Source organism: Camponotus floridanus, unplaced genomic scaffold, assembly GCF_003227725.1.
Source record: "Camponotus floridanus strain SB8 unplaced genomic scaffold, Cflo_v7.5 scaffold1, whole genome shotgun sequence".
In the NCBI taxonomy this organism is placed as follows: Eukaryota; Metazoa; Arthropoda; class Insecta; order Hymenoptera; family Formicidae; genus Camponotus; species Camponotus floridanus.
Window position 1 is genome coordinate 8,232,532 of NW_020229214.1, and position 18,837 is coordinate 8,251,368.

Consider the following 18,837-nt stretch of genomic DNA (forward strand, 5'->3'; position numbering starts at 1 on the left):
GAATCTAATGAATCTGACCAATGAAATTTCGCTACGACTAGGGATATCGGAGGTTTCGCCAATTGAAGAGGTGACTCGAGCGTAAGCTGCAGATTCATGGGACGTTTGACGCTCATTTTTAGCGTCAAAAGATGTTAGTAGCGAAAAAATGACGAATTGATAACTATATTTTAATCTCGTGATGTGTCTGTGATGTTAAAGATGAGCGTCGAGTGTGAAAAGGCACCTTAAATTTTTGAAAAATCATGCCGCGACGTATCACCTGTTGAATGCAGGGAAAATTCTTACGGTATGTATAGTCGCGATAGGAGTCGCGATAGTTTTTAAAGAAAAGAAATGTCTTCAATAAATATTATTCTTTTTTTCGTTGGATTTTTAAAACTTGTCGCACTTCTTCCTTTCTATGATATAAATATATTGAATATGAATATATTGAATTGAAAAATATATAATAGTATTTTTATATAATAAATGAATATACTTTTATATATAATAAATTAATTACTAATAACTTTATATAATAAATTATATTATTAATATTAAATTATTTATATTTTTATTTATAACAAAAATACTTGAAAAGAATTTATGTATATAATAATTTATAATATTTTTAAGATTTATAAAATGATATACTTATCTTTTATGTATCGTGTAAAAGATTGTACAATTTCTTCATATCTAGTTAATCTTTTTCCGTTAAGTTGGTCTCAAGTATTCATTCATCTATAATTTTATATGTCTATGGTCCCGCCAATGCCGATTGCTCTCATCTGTTTTACCAAGGATCGCCTATAAAAGCGGATTGTGACACCTTTCATTCTTCTCTTCTACTTCAATTTGTATGTGTTTTCACGTATTGTTTATATAAACATTCTTTTATCTCGCACGTAATTTTAGTTGAGGTATAATTAAGAAATGACGACTCAGGAAAGTCAATTCGAGTGCAATGTAAATATTCACTTCATCGTTCCGGATCATCTAGAATCCGAAAATGACTGCAGCGAGGAAATGTGGCAGGCGTTTAACGTTCGTATATATTTCTATTTTTCTCCTTATATATCATTTTTTTTCGTACACTCTTATTTCTCTGAATGTCAAAATTTATAATTGAATGAGAAGCAAAACTTGTGTACTCTAATATTTTTTTATTATACAATAGCTCCTTTCTGTAACTTCTAACGATATCGTTTGTATTTTGTGCAGTTATTACATGATATAAAAATCCTGCACAGTGATACATATTTTCTAATTTCTAACGATATCCTTAGAATTTACAGATTAATGGCCTAAGTTTTTTTTTTCGTATCTCCACTTTTTGCACAAATGTCGAATAGAAATATTTCTATTTTCTGATTGAATCTTTCTCTATTGAACTTTGTGTATGTTTTTTTTGAGCTTTTAAGAATGTGTGTCTTTTCTTTATATTTTATTCTTTATATGCAGCCTATGATTCTCTCTATATCAGACGTGTCCTTTTTTTCATATAGAAAGATCAATTAAAATAAATCTTTTTAAAACTACAATAAAACCAGCATTTTTAGCATTTCTTTAACTGAAACAAAAAGAAACAAATAACTTATTTGAATTTACATATGTACAAATTCAATTTGCATGTATTGCAATTTTTACAATTTGTTTTGTTCAATTAATATTTATATAATACAAAATAAATTAAATAATCTGAGGTTAGACATTTCTATAATTATTCACTGAAGAAGATCCTGAAGAATAATATTGAAATGTCTGGGCTTAATGTTATTTAATATGCATTTTATTACTAAATTTCATATTTTAGTTTTTTAAATATAATATATGCACGTATATATCCAATCACAGTTTAACTTGGATTAATGCTTTTTTAATTTAAGTTTTTAATTTTTATCATCAAACTTTTATATATTTACATATTTATATTTTAATCTAATATTTACAATATTATTTATAGTCTATTTTATAATCTTTATAATGATTTTTTTAAATATCTCTTATATTATAATGAATTACACAAATAGTTACTTAAATAAAAGATTTTATTTTGTTCATATTAGAAATGTAGTGAATTTAGCTTGGAACCAGAATGGATTACTGAGAAGATGTGTGACAAGATGAAACCATCAAAAAATGATATATTTATTATAGAAGAATTCAGTGGTACCTTATTTGAAAAAATACAAAATTTTAAATGCTCGTAAGTATAAAAAGTAACTTTAACAACTAATTTTTAATACAATAAACAAATTTAAGATGTAAATAATTAGTTATTATTTCCATTTTATAATAAATGTGTATCATGTTTTAATGTTATATGTAATAAAAAAAGCTAAACAACATTTATATTATTAATTTATATTTTAGCAGAATAGTATCCCCAAAATGCTTGCTTATCTGTTTTTTAAATGGAGAACCGATTCCCGAAGGAAAAAACCCAATATATACAACTGCTATGAGAGGAATGTGCATTTGTGTATCGGGTGTAACTCCAGAACTCAAGGTACATACAATTATTTTGATAGTTTTTTTCAAGAATAAACTATAGTTATTGTACGAGACGCCAATTTCCAAGTTTTAATTGTTATTGCAGAAACAGATACAAAAACGGGTTGAATATATGGGAGGATTTTTCACAAAACAGTTAAGAAGTTCAGTCACACATTTAGTAGCAGACTCTGTGATGTCTGAAAAATATGAGGTATAAATATGCAATATTCAGTTATTCTTCAAATAATTTCTATTAAGATATATATGTATATATGCAATATTACACAATGCAATAATATGTTATTTGCTTAAATTCAAATATATTATTTAGGAAATTGTTTTTCATTTATAGATAATTACTATTTTTTTTTCAAGGGTGCTTTAAAAATGAAAATACCAATTATGAAAAAAGAATGGGTTGAAGCAGTATGGGAAGAAAATTTGAAAAATGTGACTCAAGCAAATGATAAGATGTTTGATAAATATAAATGTCCTGTTTTTATGAATCTAATAGTTACTTCGACAAATCTTCCCAAGCGTCAAAAAGAAGAAATTAAACGTTTAATACATGATCATGGAGGAGTAAGTTAAATCTTACATAATTATGATTGATCAGCAATTAATTTGAATTACATTTGTATTTTGCAGACATTTATGGGTCCTCTTGATGGAACAAAAGTTCGAGTGGTCTTCGCTTCCAAAAGTGGCCCGATGAGTGATAAACTAAAATACGCTTTGGAAAACAATATCGCTTGTTTACAACCTGATTGGATATATGAGAGCATTAAAGTAGGACATGCTCTACCTTTCCATAATTTCATTATCAAATCTGTGAAAGCGTGTTCAACACCAGAAAAATCGCATAGTATGTAAATAAAATCTCAATATTCGCGAATAAATTTCGCGTTTTTTTTTAAATTTTTATTTTTGTTTTTTAAATTTATAATTTTTTAAATAATTTATAAAATTTTTTAAACGATAATTATAATAACATTAAACTGTATATGATGTCATAAAAAAAATATAATTTTTTTGAATAATTAATTGAAAAAGATTATATTTTGAAGATTATATTAATATAATAATTAATTTATTAGTTTAACATATGAAATGGATTTTGGAATAAGTATAATATTCTCCATATATTTTTCAGTCCGAGAAACACTCAACTGTTCCAACATAAGTTCTATATCACATGATAAGCATTATAATAATTATATAAACGAAACTTACAGTTCAACAGTATCAAATTTTTCCACTGTAGACGCAATATCTAATAATTTTTCTAACAGTAAGTATTACTTAATAAATTTGATTAATATAATCCTTTTATCATATCAATTTTAAATAAAAGAGTTTTTTTTTCATGCAGATATTATGTTAAACGTTTTGGATCGACTCACTTTCAGTGAAGTAAAATCGGCTGGACCATTTCTGGATGGATGTAATGTAAATCTTTCTTTGCAATTCCGCCTTATAATCTTTCTTTACATTCTTTACAATTTTTTTAGTACATTACACTTTTTCTCTCATTTCAATTTTGTGATTAATGTTTTGTTCTTGCAGATTTATCTCGTTGGATTTGCGGCCAACATTAAAGATAAATTAAATAGAATAATTAATGTAAGCGGTGCGACACGTTTCGATGACATTTCGGGTGCTGTAACGCACGTAATTGTCGGCGATGAAAATAAAGCCTCTGCGAAATTGAAAACGATAAAATCGAGTGGTTTATGGTATGATAAAAAATAAGATTTCACTAATTATTTGCATAATTCATAAAAAAGAATTTATTTTTCATTTTTCTTAATTAAAAGATATTCTTGAAAAAAAAACATTTATTTGAATCTAAATAAGAGGATTGATCTGGAGATTTGATCTTTTAAATTTCACAAGTTGATTATGTATAACTCCGAATAATTTTTAAATTTAATATTAATATATTAATATTTCCATATTTCCTTTTGTATCAATTAGTTTTCTGTATTTTCATATTTAAAATTTACAACTTTATTGTTTACATTTATTTTGTACAGTCCTCACATATTAAACATAGAATGGCTAGAGGAGAGCATGAAACTGAAACGGCCTGCACCGGAAGATCGCTTTCTGTTTGAAGTAAAAAACGGAACACCTAAGAAAAACGTTGAGACGCCTGCTTCTCCGCTCAGTCAGAAGGTCAATATGAACATTTAAAGGCAATTTAAAGTTTATGATATTTTCAGATTATTGCCAAATGTTTTATTAAAAATATTTTCTTTCTTTTATAATTTTTTTTGTGCAAACAAAAGTTTGCAATAAATTATCTTGTAAAGTATGTGTGAATTATTTAATTATATGTATAGTAAAATAAGATATTAACACATATAACATTCACATTTTTGCATTTGTTGCATTTTTGACAAATTGATATAATAATAAGGAATAATATATGTGTTTGTGTACTATTTTAGAATTTACAAATGCTGCAGAAATCCAAGAGACCACCTATCCCACCTTTCAATTTAGAAAAAGAACCTGTACCTGCGAATGAAAAAGAACAATCTGATCTCGTGCAACAATATCTACAGAAAACTAATGGTACTTTTTAATATATTTTTTAATATATTTATGATACACATTGTTTATGTATTTGGTTATGTACATATTACTAATTAATTAGAAAATAATATAATTATTTGTACAAAAAATTTTTTCGAAAAATTGCGCAAACGTTTATAGATATTTTTTATTTTAATTGCAGATACTTGGATTACAGAATATAGCAACACGAAGTCTATTTTGCAGGATAAAGATGGAGGTAATTCCAGTAACGTCAGTGAAATTCGTTCGAACATCACGCCAATTAAAAATGCGGCTGAAGAAAGCTCTGTACCACTTAGTCAAAGTTGCACAATAAACGAAAAGTTGCTCAGAGGTATAATCAAAAAGATCTATACTCTATTACTTTCACTATTTCCATATTTTGAAATAATTAGTAATTACATGTTTATGTATATATATAACATAATCTTGCAAGACAGAGATAAATATTAAAGAGTATCTTTTACGAGATAAATTAAATTTTTCTTCTGGAAATAATTAATTGCATATAAGTTTCTTATGTAAGATCGTTTCTTTAGAGAAAAAAATGACGAAAGGAGATATATTTTAAAGATTATTAAATATAATTTATGTACAGGCTTGACATTTGTTGTGGCTGATTTCGATAACGAGGATAATAATGTGAAAGAAACAATCGAAATGTTGGGTGGATACGTAGTTTCGAAAACATACAGTGGTATCCCGGATTATGGCATCGTGCCTCTGCAAGGCACACCTTTAAAACATACTGTTAACGAAATTGTGACTGATTTGTTTATCGTATGTATCTTTTATAGATTTTAGTTGTTCTTTAAAAGTTTTAAATATTTTTTAAGAATAGATGGAATAATTTATATTTTTTAAGATATATATGAGTATAAGATATTTTTCTTTTTACTATATTTGATAAAGAGCAAATCATTAATATTGCTAATTTTCGATTTGTTAATAGGAAGATTGCATAAACCAGGAGCGAATTGTCGATATCATGTATTATCACAAACCGTTTTCTATTAGAAAGTCTTGCAGTCCATTGTCCGAATGTGTTATAACAATGAGCATGTATACCGGAACAGAACGAATATACCTTTCGGCATTGGCTAAGGAACTTGGCGCTATGTAATATATATTTATCAATTTATATTTATAAAAAAATTCGAGATTGTATTTATTTAAGATGTATTAGAATTTACAATCGATTTTGTGTTATAAATCAAGTAGATATTTCTTATTCTTCTATTACTGTATAAAATTTCGATATATTCGTGTCTGCTCTGCTATTTGTGATAGTTTATATTCTCGATTATGCTACATTTTGATTGATTATTTGTCAAGCTTACAATCAGTAGTCATCGCGCATAACGAATAATAATGATAAATTCAAACTCCGAATTTAGTTGTATAACTACTCCAAAATCATGCGTCAAAACATGCATAATTTACGTTATTGAAGATACAAAGAAAATTGAGCGATTCTATTTCAGCAAGTACGTTGAAGTTTTATATTTTGTCGATATTTTCAGATGTCAAGATATGTTTGCGCGGAAAGCCAACACGGAAAAGAAAACGCGTGCCAGTACGCATCTCGTTTGCCCTATTCCAGAAGGGGATAAATATAACGCGGCTGTCAGATGGAAGTTACCAGCTGTCACTGCCGATTGGCTAAAAACCTGTGCTGATCAATTAACACTCGCAGATGAAACTCCATTTCTCGTCGGAGAAACAATGGGTAAATTGATTTATGCATATATTAGTTATTTTACATGTGCTCTATTCTTTAAATTTCTTTATTTTTAAAATATTTGATCTGATAGAATATATATGTACTCAATTTTTGAATTGTAAACATTTCCAATTTTCTCGATTTATTTCTCAAACTCTGTGTTGTATATAACTTTAACATATGTATTAGCACCAGATAGACCGAATACTAATACCAGTGAAACAACTTTCAAACAAATTACACCGAGTACTCTCAAAAATGGAATAGATCCGGCAGAAGAGACCGTCAGAACGCCGACCACTCTAACATCAAAACGTCACTTATCTCAAATTGAGGTAGTTGTAGTATTAAAATATTTTGTTTATCGTCTCTTTCGTATATCATCGTTTCATGTTAACATCTATATATTATATAATTTAATAATACTCTACGATTATGTATATGTGCAATATAAATTAAATATATGATGTTAATACAAGTCAAGTCAAATATATTCAAGAACATTCAATTCTTATTAATATTAAAGCGATCTAAAATTGTTTTACTTCAACAATTTTATTGAGATTTATTTTTAAGATTACGATTTTAATAACATTACAGGAGATGAACTCTATCGACAGCCCCTTAATGAAGAAAATAAGAGATGACTTAGGTTTCAACAAAATTTCAAATTCTTTCTCGCCGTTCCACATCCGTACTCCAGATAGCCCATTAGGACAAGTTTTTACAGGACCTAATCCATCTCCAAAAACGCGAAAATTTTGGGCCAAATGGCTGGACGATTTGCCGTATTCACAAGTAAAGGAACCGCCGCTAAAACGGCGCGCACCTAGCACCGTGAGTATTATTTTTTCGCGATTTTAGATTACGCATTAAAACTAATAAGGTATAATTAAACATTACATTTACAGCCGCTCTCGGAGTTGAAGATACAACTGTGGGAGAAGTTGAAGAATGCAGGTCAAAACGTAAGTCATGAATATTTTTAATCTTGATTTATTATTTTATGTAGGCACAGAACAAATTTATTGTAACATTAGAATAAACAACATAATGCAATTGATTTTTAATTAAATGCCATGTTTTTCATAATATTAAGAGATTTTCTTTTTTTCTTTTATATACATATACACATAATTAATTCTATATATTGTCAGAATCCAACGAGTGAAGTAACATCAAATGATGATTCTTTCGCGAAAAAGGCTGAGGAAGGAAAAGCCGATCAATTTAGCAAAGATGCGCCATCAACTTCTGACCCTATTAATCGAAAACTGGACTTCGACGAAGAAAATAGTCCATTGTCGAATGATGAAATAAATATGTAATATAATTAATATATATAATATGTTTCATTTTTTTGGAATAATTGGAATATAATGAATGAAATAAGAGATAAAATATATAGTATGAAACAAGACAAAAATTTTTCAAACGATGGAACACACACACACACACACATATATATATACTTTTGAATATATATTATTATTTATATTATTTCGTACATAATATATGTTATTTGATGAGATTATTATTTTGATGAGATTAAATTTGAATCTTGTGATATAAATAGGCAAATAGCAAAATTGGATCAAATGCTTCAACAAACGCGTACACCTGAAAATAGATATTCAATGTCAGGAGAAAGTACAAAAAAATATAACGAAGCTTCCGATGACATACAAAAGTGTAAGTATTTATCATGAATTATTATTGTAGAAACAGTATTTACAATTTCGTATTATATGTTCTTTATCAATTACATATTTAAAAGTTCAGTTCATACATATTCATACTAGCCTCCATACAATTTCGTATTTACAATTTTGTATTATATTTCTTTATCACTGATTTATTAATTATTTTACAAACATAGGTATAATAAAAGACTCACAACCTATCGACGCTATTGTATGGGAGGATCCGAATCAGCCAAAGCGGGTATGTGGATTGATAATTTATATATATTTTTTCTTTCTTTCTCTCTCTTTAAGGAACTTTCGTACAATAAAATAAAAGTTTTATTCTAATCATATGCATTTTATTGCTCTTCCACTAGAGATTTAGTCAAATTTGCGAATTATGATAGTAAAGAATATAAAAAACTAAAGTATAACAAAATATACAAATGTATGCGATATGTACAAATAATGGTTTTGAACAAGTTATGCTTTTTGACATTTGATAAAATTACGTGAAAAAATTCGACTTAAGAGAAATTAAATTCAATATAATAGTAATTTTAGTAATTTACTGCTATATTGTAGCATTAATACATGTTATACTGAGTTAATGAGACTTTTAGACAATTTATATATTTTACTTTTAGGAAATAATAATAATAATAATATAAACTGTTTTATTGTAGAAATTATAAGTAGATCAAGCCATAAGTTGGTAAACAACTCTTACATAGCCTATTTATTGTAGTTTTTATAATTATTCTTGCAATGAACATCCAATCTATCATTTTTACATATCCTTATTCAATTCCTATATTTATCAATTCTTCCTATATTTATCAATTCTTACATAAAGTTGTAATTTACAGTTAACTTTAGACAAACAAACAAATGAAAACATTCGAAATAATATTATCAACGAACATATCGCTGAGAAAGATATCAATGAATTGCCAATGATTCGAAGATTTATGCTTTCGGGTATAAAGGTATAACATTTTCAAAGAGATATGTAATTTAATTTAATATATTGCGACTGTACTTTAATATGTTTTAATAGGATAAGGCAATGTATGAACAAGTGATACAAAATCTCGGCGGAGAAGTGTCGACGGACCCCAAATATGACAATAGTGCTACGCATCTCTTATGCATCAGGCTTTCCAGAAATGAGAAGATGCTCGGTAGCATAGCTGCTGGAAAATGGCTTTTACATACGTCATATCTACGAGATTGCGAAAGAGAAGGAAAATTTCTTAATGTTAGTACATGTGTTTTTTTGTCAATTTTATTTATAATTTTTATATTCGAATGCGTACAAATTTTAGGAAGAAAAATATGAATGGGGTAACCCAAAAAGCAAAGATGTGATTCCGGAACCAAGCAGCAGCATAGAGCAAGCGATCGCGGCCGCAGCTCATAAGTGGCGGCTGAGATTGCAGAAGAAACCAGACGGTCCGTTTTGCGACATGGTGGCACTGCTAATGGTCTCTGAGGACAAATACGATCAGTTCAAGAGATTGATCGAAGCCGGTGGTGGTTCGGTTACGCAAGCAAGGTGAATATTCATAAAAAAAAGAATTCTATTATGCATTATCATGTACATTTTCTTTTTGATCACAGACCACCCTATGATGTCAGTTCATCGGGACGCAGAATCACGCACTGCTTCGTTAATGTGAGACAGGTGAAGAATATCTCATCTTTTTCTCACTTTTTTTCTAGATTAAATATTTGAAATGCTGTATCACTAAAAGTTAATGACTTTTCTCTTCAGTAATTTTTCCAGTATTTTTAAAAAGTGAATATATATATATATATATATATATATATATATATATACACATATATAACTCGCACAAAAAATTAAATAATATTGAATTGAAGTTTGAAAAATGCCTACATTTACATATGGTACACATGTAAATTTATATATGTAATTGTTCATTTGCGAAAATATATTATTATGTATTTGTAAATACAGGTGAACCAGCCTGTAGACTGGGCCATGTTGGCGAGCAAGGGTATCCTCTGCTTCTTGCCGCAATACCTCAGCGATTACCTGATGGCAGAAGAACCGCTCAATCCACGGGATTGCGTACTACCAGAATTTAAAAAATATCTGACGTTACTACCGAAATAGTCAGATCGCGCAATCATGTCATAAGCGATTTTATTCACATATACATATTTATTTGTATTACATTTTTATCATTTGATTTATAATTTGTATATTTAATTTGTTTAATTTACATAAACGAAAAAGTATGAATGGCATCTGAAATCTATAAATTATAATGTACATAGATATATAGATTATAATGTACATAGTGAATTCAATAATGTAAATTTGATATCACAATACCAAACAACTGAAATAAAGAGTATCGGATCATTTCTGTGCTGCCAATAGTCTGATCGGAATTACAATCACACTTACGATATAAGCGTTTTTATTCATTTATATATACATTTATATACACATTTATATATATACACTTATTTTTGTTTTATTTTTATCATTTTGATTACATTTTTTTTGTATATTTAATTTTCATCTTTTCAATTTACAAAAGCGAGACAATATTAATCGTAAAATATATATAGGTACCAAAATATATATAGATTATAATATAATGTACATAGTGAATTCAACAACAGCGTATATTTGATATCACAATGCTAAATAACTGAAATAAAGAGAACCGATCATTTTTGTCTCTTGCATATTCTTTGATCAAAATGTTTCCAATGATCTTTCTTTCAATAAAAAGAAATTTTCTAAATAAGATTCACACTGGAGAGAAACACAAATTATATAGAATAAAATATCAAATGATAGAATTAAAATATATATGGCTAATGTTTATATGATATATATCTTATATCTTCTTTAAATCCAGCAAAAATCCTGCAGGTGACGAAGTGAACACTCTTCGCGTATCCGTGACGGACATCCACGAAGGATTCAATGAAACCTCATAATCACGTAGAATCGCTATCAATCCTATGGCGGTTTGCAAAATTCCCAATCGCATACCTAATAATCAAATGGAAAATTAGAGAAAATTCAACACGTCCTAAGCGGATTTCAAATTTTTTGTAGTAGTGGAATATACACGATGTAATTAAAGTAATTTGTTAATAAATCTCTTAATATATTCATTTTTTTATAAACGATACTAAAAATTTGATTATCAAAGATTAAAGAAAATTAATAATAAGCATATTTCTATCATTGTAATATCTTTACTTTTGTGTTTTGTAGAAATAATAAATAAATGAAGAATAGATCGCCTGATAAATGACGAAGAAGAATCACTCTAGTAAATTCTACATTCCAAATACATTTCAAATCCATCTGTAGTCTATGATACACCAACCTATACAATTTCGAGGACCTTCGCCGAAGGGCAGGAAGGTGCAAGGTACAATCTCGTTTTTTCTCTCGTCGCTGAACCGTTCAGGATCGAAACGCTTAGGATCCTCATAGAATCTGGGGTCTCTCTGAATACCGTATAATGCGACATATATCGGCGTCCCTTTCTCAATAGTTATGTTTGTATTAGGTAACTATAATTTATTTTTTTTTATCAATTGAACTGTTATTCTCCGTATAGACATTTTGATTTCGATAAATGATATATCATTGAAAGAAAAGTGGATGATCTATAGTATAATATGTAACGTATAATTTTTTATACCGTGTAATCTTCTATGGGAGCTCTATCCAGAATTGGCACAATCGGATAGAATCTTAACGTTTCGTTTATCACTTGATGTAAATATTTCATGTTATTAACCGCTTCATATGTGATGCCATTCGCGGTCTGAATCTTCTCCAGGATCTCCTCTCTCGCGCGTCTTTGCATTTCCGGATATTTGGCCAACTCACAGAGGGCATAAGTCATAGTGGTAATACTAGTCTCACGACCGGCCACAAAGAAGACTGCCGCTTGAGCAAGAAGGATATCCCCTTCAAATCCTGAAAACAAACGTAATGAACAAACCGTGAACGATAAAGATTATTTTGTTAAATTATTTTAATTTTGAATTTATTTATTCCAGATTCATCATGCTTTTTTAAACGTTTAATATTATTAATTAGCATCGAATATATACAGTAGTTAAAAACTCACGGAAATGAGAATCATCTGCATTTTCATTTTTCAATTGTAAAAGAGAATCGATCAGATCTCCTCGTTTCGTCTTCGTGATGCTTCTATTGTCCATAGAGTCCCAAAACACTTTGCGGAAGTAATCCGTGTAATCACCGAGTAATTGAGCACCCACATATTTTCCAATTTCTGGTAAGAAGAACATAAAAAAGAATCGCAAGTTCCTCAAAAGAGTCCGTTGGGATGCTTTATGTGCTGTAATGAGAAAATAAACGTGCATTACTACGATATGAGATTCTTTATTCTATCTATAAAATACTGTATAACATTGTATGATATTTTGATATAAACTTGATATATATTTTCTCAAAATTTGCATTGATTAATTGTGTCTTTATAAAGATCCTTTTAATATTGTTATATTTTACTTACAGTTTACGAAAAATTCCGGTGGCGGTATATCGAAACAATTTGCACGAATTCCAAATGCCAGGGAAGCTATCACAATGGTGGTATATTTATCGAATATATCCTTGATAGGTATCGATACGATGTTGGAGTCCGTGAACTCACCACACAGGTACTCCCTCATCATCTCTCCGGATTCTTGCATAAGCAAGAAGAGACTCTTTAATTTGCCACTTGTAAACACTGGTGACATTTTTGTCCTGCGAATCGGAATCGCTTGATAATTAGAAAATGAAGTAAGAATAATTTAATACTTTTTAATAATTAAAATGAAGTAAAAAGAATTTAATACTATAATAATATAAGAATAATTTACAACAAACTAAAGAGAGAAGAGAATATAAAATAACTAAATAGATTGAATCTACAATTTATACAAGTATGTAAATCGTTTACCGTAAATGCTTCCATTCAGGATTCTTGATAGTAAAGAGAATCCAATTAGTGAGTACGTCGGATTTGCTTTTACCATCGAAATAATGATTTGGAAATACGTGAAAGTCCTTGATCATAATTTGCTTGATCACTTCCGGATTCCTCACAAGTAAGAACGGTTTGTGTAAGATGTAAATTCCGATTACGTCATCTTCATCCGCAGCTTGCCGATGCAGTTCACCAAGAATTACCCCTATTGATTTGCGCATAAGTATTGCATCCTTAATGTGACCGAAGAACCAATGTGCGGGTAACGTGCGTACGCCACGTCTTTGCCAGTAAGTGTGTTTCCACTTTAGCCACAGGAAAAGCATCGCGAAAAATGAGAAAAACATCAAAAGCGTGTCTAAAAGAATGCAGTTAGTCAATATCGCCATTTTGCGCAAATCTTTTCGGAAACTTATTCGTGTAAAACTTCGTTTGAATTATAAATCGTTGTGAACTATATTTTCTGCGTAAGATTCTGTTTTAATTATAAGATTTTGAATAATATAAGATATGGAATTAAATTATGTATCGTTATAGCTACTTGCCGAATCATTTATCATTCATAAGGGGGTACTTGTGTTTTCTTTAATATTTTAGGTGTCGTATAAAATTATAAAAGCATTGCAATAAAAATGAGTAGTTCGATTTAATTCTTAATTTTGATCGAACTTTTGTATGTAAAAGACAAAAAATGACAAAAAATTATGCACATGCTTCATTTTTCGTAAGTTTTTCTATTATAAGGATTCTGTAAATTGTAAAATTTTTAAACATCCTATATATATTGTTGAGTGGATTTTATCTTATCTGATAATATGTAGATAGAAGGAAAGAATCAAATAAACAGTTACATAATATTATTGCTTAATATTGATTGAGAATACACTCACAACAATGGTTTTCATTAGTAGTTGAGATGTGCTGCTCTGAAGGCATACTTTCTTAACAATCATTTTACAATCATCTATTATAACACTATCTAATATATCTTCATATTTGCAGCGGTATCATATTTGCATTAACATAACAGTAGCATACTTATGCTTACTATGATGTATTATTTGTTCAGATTATTATTTGTTACTTTATTAATTCTCAAGTGAGTAATCTTATCGCGTGATAAACGAACAAACAATTTTTGTCAAATATAGATATTATATTATTAGACCATTGTTTATGTAATCGAAAATATTTTACTCCGAGAAAATATCTCTTGATATGCAAAAAATTTATTTTTTTCTCCTCACTCCTCGTGGATCTTTTTATATATATTTATTTCTCCTTTATCTTTAATTTTGTATTTATCTTTAATTGTATTTGTTTTTTGTGTCCATATTTCCACTATTTAATTTTCTTTTATTATTTTTTTATATAAATCCAGCAACACAATTTTTTATATCATTATATATATATATATGATATAAAAAATGTGTTACCAGAATATTTATAAATATACAATATATATAACTTTCTTTTCAAAAAAACTTTAGCCGAGTATAATTGAGTAATCAATTTTGACATTGTACCAAAAAATATTACATATAATAATTTATTAGAGAAAGTTATGATTTCTTCTACATAATTAATTCTACATAATTAATAAATAAAAAATAAAATACCAAAAATTTTCTATTTTTAAAAATAGTCACAGAAATTGTATATTCAATGGTAAGAAATGATCGAATAAAGAAGAGAGAAATTAATCTTTAGAATTTCAAATATTATTGTAATATATTTAAAACAGCTTTATAACCAAGAGAAATATGAGAAAGAATAATAAAATAACTTAAATTAATTCTAAAAAATTAAAACTTTACAATATTTTCCGACATTAAAATCTATGTGATATTGGAGTTGATGAAGACTCTTGAAAGGGAAACACAGTTTTAAACATAGGAAAATTTCGCTTCTGTGAAATCTGCGGTGACGATGTGTGTATATATATACATTTATTTCTACGTTACTTTTATCATTTTAATTACATTTATATTTAATTTTCTTCCTTCTAATTTATATAAGCAAGAAAATATTAATCGTAAAAAAAAAAATATATATATATATATATATATATATATATATATATTGTATATAGATTATAACATAATGTACGTAGTAAATTCAATATTGTAAATTTTTGATACCACAATGCTAAATAACTGAAATAAAGAAAATCGATCATTGTTGTCTCTTACACCTATATTTTTTGATCAAAATGTTTCCAATGATCTCTTTTTCAATGAAAAGAAATTTTCAGAATAAAATTCAACACTGGAAAGAAACACAAATTATATAGAATAAAATATCAAATGATAGAATTAAAATATATATAGCTAATGTTTATATGCTATATATCTTATATCTTCTTCAAATCCAGCAAAAATCCTGCGGGTGACGAAGTGAACACTCTTCGCGTATCCGTGATGGACATCCACGAAGGATTCAGTGAAACCTCATAATCACGTAGAATCGCTATCAATCCTATGGCTGTTTGCAAAATTCCCAATCGCATACCTAATAATCAAATGGAAAATTATAGAAAATTTAACACGTCATAAGTGGATTCCAAATTTTTTGCAATAGTAAAATATACAAGATGTAATTAAAATTATTTGCTAACAAATCTCTCAACATATTCTTTTTTAATAACCGATATTAAAAATTTAATTGGCAAAGATTAAAGAAAATTAATAACATTTCTCTAATTTTGTGTTTTGTAGAAATAACAAAGAATAAATCGCTTGATAACTGTCAGAGAAGATTCACTCCAGTAAATTCTACATTCCAAACACATTTCAAATCCATCTGTAGTATATGATGCACCAACCTATACAATTTCGCGGGCCCTCGCCGAAAGGTAGGAAGGTGTAAGGTACAATCTCGTTTTTTCCCTCGTCGCTGAACCGTTCAGGATTGAAACGCTCAGGATCTTTATAGAACCTGGGATCCCTCTGAATACCGTATAATGCGACATATATCGGTATCCCTTTCTCAATAGTTATGTTTGTATTAGGTAACTGTAATTTTTTTTTTCATCAATTAAGCTGTTATTCTCCGTATCGACATTTTGATTTTGATAAATGATATATTTTCGAAAAAAAAGTGGGTGATCTATAGTATAATGCATAACGTATAATTTCTTATACCATGTAATCTTCTATGGAAATCCTATCCAGAACTGGCGCAGACGGATAGAGTCTTAAGGTTTCGTTTATCACTTGATGTAGATATTTCATTTTATTAACCGCTTCATATGTGACGCCATTCGCGGTCTGAATCTCTTCGAGGATCTCCTCTCTCGCGCGTCTCTGCATTTCCGGATATTTGGCCAACTCGCAGAGGGCATAGGTCATAGTGGTAATACTAGTCTCACGACCGGCTCCAAAGAAGAGTGCCGCTTGAGCAAGAAGAATATCCCCTTCAAATCCTGAGAACAAACGTAATGAAGGAATCGTGAACAATAAAGATTATTTTGTTAAATTATTTTGAATTTATTTATTTCAGATATATTCATCATGATTTTTTAACGTCTAATATTATTAATTAGAATTGAATATATACAGTAGTTAAAAACCCACGGAAATCAGTATCATCTGCATTTTCATTTTTCAATTGCAAAAGAGAATCGATCAGATCTCCTCGTTTCGTCTTCGTGATGTTTCTATTGTCCATAGAGTCCCAAAACACTTTGCGGAAGTAATCCGTGTAGTCACCCAGCGTTTTAAGACCCAGATATTTTCCAATTTCCGGTAAGAAGAATAGAAAAAAGAATCGGAAGTTCACCGAAAGATTCCGTAGAAATGCTTTTTGTGCTGTGTATGTGAGAAAACAAAAGGGATTGTGCATTACGATATGAGATTGCTTTTTTCTATCTATAGAGAATAGTGTATAACATTGTATAATATTTTTATACAAACTTTATATATATATATATATATATATATATATATATATATATATATATAAACCTTTCAGTGATTAATTGTGTTTTTATAAAGATCGTTTTAACATTTCTATATTTTACTTACAGTTTACGAAAAATTCTGGTGGCGGTGTGTCGAAACAATTTGCTCGAATTCCAAATGCCATGGAAGCTATCACAATGGTGGTATACTTGGAGAATAAGTCCTTGACAGATATCGATACGATATTGGAGTCCGCGAACTGACCTTGCAGATATTCTCTCATCATCTCTCCGGATTCTTGCATAAGCAAGAAGAGACTCTTTAATTTGCCACTCGTAAACACTGGCGACATTTTTGTCCTGCGAATCAAAATTACTTGATAATTATGTTAGAAAATGAAGTAAGAATAATTTAATACTATAATAATATAAGAATAATTTACAACAAATTAGAGAGGAGAGAATATAAAATTAAATAACTAAATATATTGAATCTACAATCTATGCAAGTACGTAAATCGTTTACCGCAATTGCCTCCATTCAGGATTCTTGACAGAAAAGAGGCTCCAATTGCCAAGTGTATCGGAATTGCTTTTTCCGTCGAAATGCCGATTTGGGAACAGGTGAAAGTCCTTGATCATAATTTGTTTGATCAGTTCCGGATTCCTCACAAGTAGGAATGGTTTGTACAAGATGTAAATTCCGATTACATTATCTTCATCCGCAGCTTGCCGATGCAACTCGCCAATGATCACTCCTGCTGATTTGCGCAAAAGCATTGCATCCTTCAAATGACCGAAGAACCAATGTGCGGGTAACGTGCGTACGCCACGTCTTTGCCAATAAGAATGTTTCCACTTTAGCCATAGGAAAAGCGTTACAAAAAGTAAAGAAAATACCAAAAGCGTGTCCAAGAGAACGCAGTCAGTCAATATCGCCATTTTGTGCAAATCTCTAGAAACTTATTCGTGTAAAACTTTGTTTAAATTATAAAATATCTTGAATTCTATTTCTGCATAAGATTCTATTTCAATTACAAGATTTTGAATAATATAAGCTATGGAATTCTTTTGACTTTTCAATATGTGTAAAAATTAGTAAAGTTTCTACGTGTGAATCGCTTCAGATGATACATAAAACTGCGGGAATAAAATTATACACGGGCATCTTTATGCTTTTTGCGGAGTCATTTATCAATCATAAGAGAGGGGTTTTGTGTGTTTTTTCTTAAACTAGGTGCAAAGAAATTGTATATTCAATGATAAGAAATTATCGAATGAAAGAAACAGAAATTAATCTTCAGAATTTCAAATTTTTTTGCAATGTATTCAATGCAGTTTCATAACCAAGAGAAATACGAAAAATAATTATAAAAAAAATCTTAAATTAATTTTTAAAAAAATTAAAACTTCACGATATTTTCCGGCATTAAAATCTGTGATATTGGAGTTGAT

The 18,837-nt window shown here is 28.9% G+C and overlaps 3 protein-coding genes across 6 annotated transcripts; 1 reads left to right on the plus strand and 2 right to left on the minus strand.

Annotated features, from left to right (window-relative positions):
* Positions 1 to 751: 751 nt before the first annotated feature.
* LOC105251365 (DNA topoisomerase 2-binding protein 1-A) lies at positions 752 to 10,858 on the plus strand. Of its 3 annotated transcripts, none has more exons than XM_011258130.3 (27): positions 752 to 842; positions 901 to 1,029; positions 2,052 to 2,191; positions 2,359 to 2,494; positions 2,585 to 2,692; positions 2,857 to 3,063; positions 3,130 to 3,346; positions 3,635 to 3,772; positions 3,854 to 3,930; positions 4,048 to 4,217; positions 4,518 to 4,659; positions 4,935 to 5,061; positions 5,225 to 5,398; positions 5,663 to 5,844; positions 6,017 to 6,183; positions 6,588 to 6,793; positions 6,977 to 7,125; positions 7,388 to 7,624; positions 7,699 to 7,755; positions 7,945 to 8,111; positions 8,364 to 8,479; positions 8,667 to 8,731; positions 9,342 to 9,461; positions 9,533 to 9,733; positions 9,801 to 10,030; positions 10,096 to 10,159; positions 10,457 to 10,858. In XM_011258130.3, the coding sequence occupies exons 2-27, from the start codon at positions 919 to 921 to the stop codon at positions 10,613 to 10,615; spliced, it is 3,867 nt and encodes a 1,288-aa protein (XP_011256432.2). In that variant the 5' UTR covers positions 752 to 842; positions 901 to 918; the 3' UTR covers positions 10,616 to 10,858. The 3 variants fall into 3 exon arrangements, with proteins under 3 accessions (XP_011256432.2, XP_019883148.2, XP_025266640.1); XM_020027589.2 differs by having other exon boundaries at positions 6,977 to 7,122; XM_025410855.1 differs by having other exon boundaries at positions 2,362 to 2,494.
* Positions 10,859 to 11,045: 187 nt separating this feature from the next.
* On the minus strand, positions 11,046 to 13,971 carry LOC109609737 (cytochrome P450 6k1-like). 2 transcript variants are annotated; one of them, XM_020027561.2, is made up of 6 exons: positions 13,455 to 13,971; positions 13,023 to 13,258; positions 12,612 to 12,845; positions 12,177 to 12,457; positions 11,856 to 11,979; positions 11,046 to 11,512 (listed from the first exon to the last, which is right to left on the minus strand). In XM_020027561.2, exons 1-6 carry the CDS (start codon positions 13,868 to 13,870, stop codon positions 11,355 to 11,357), a joined length of 1,449 nt encoding a protein of 482 aa, XP_019883120.2. In that variant the 5' UTR covers positions 13,871 to 13,971; the 3' UTR covers positions 11,046 to 11,354. The 2 variants fall into 2 exon arrangements, with proteins under 2 accessions (XP_019883120.2, XP_019883119.2); XM_020027560.2 differs by having other exon boundaries at positions 11,856 to 12,045.
* Positions 13,972 to 15,807: 1,836 nt separating this feature from the next.
* LOC105251367 (cytochrome P450 6k1) lies at positions 15,808 to 18,504 on the minus strand. Its single transcript, XM_011258135.3, has 6 exons — positions 17,909 to 18,504; positions 17,507 to 17,742; positions 17,057 to 17,290; positions 16,625 to 16,905; positions 16,306 to 16,495; positions 15,808 to 15,992 (listed from the first exon to the last, which is right to left on the minus strand). Exons 1-6 carry the CDS (start codon positions 18,322 to 18,324, stop codon positions 15,835 to 15,837), a joined length of 1,515 nt encoding a protein of 504 aa, XP_011256437.2. The 5' UTR covers positions 18,325 to 18,504; the 3' UTR covers positions 15,808 to 15,834.
* Between the last annotated feature and the right edge of the window lie 333 nt (positions 18,505 to 18,837).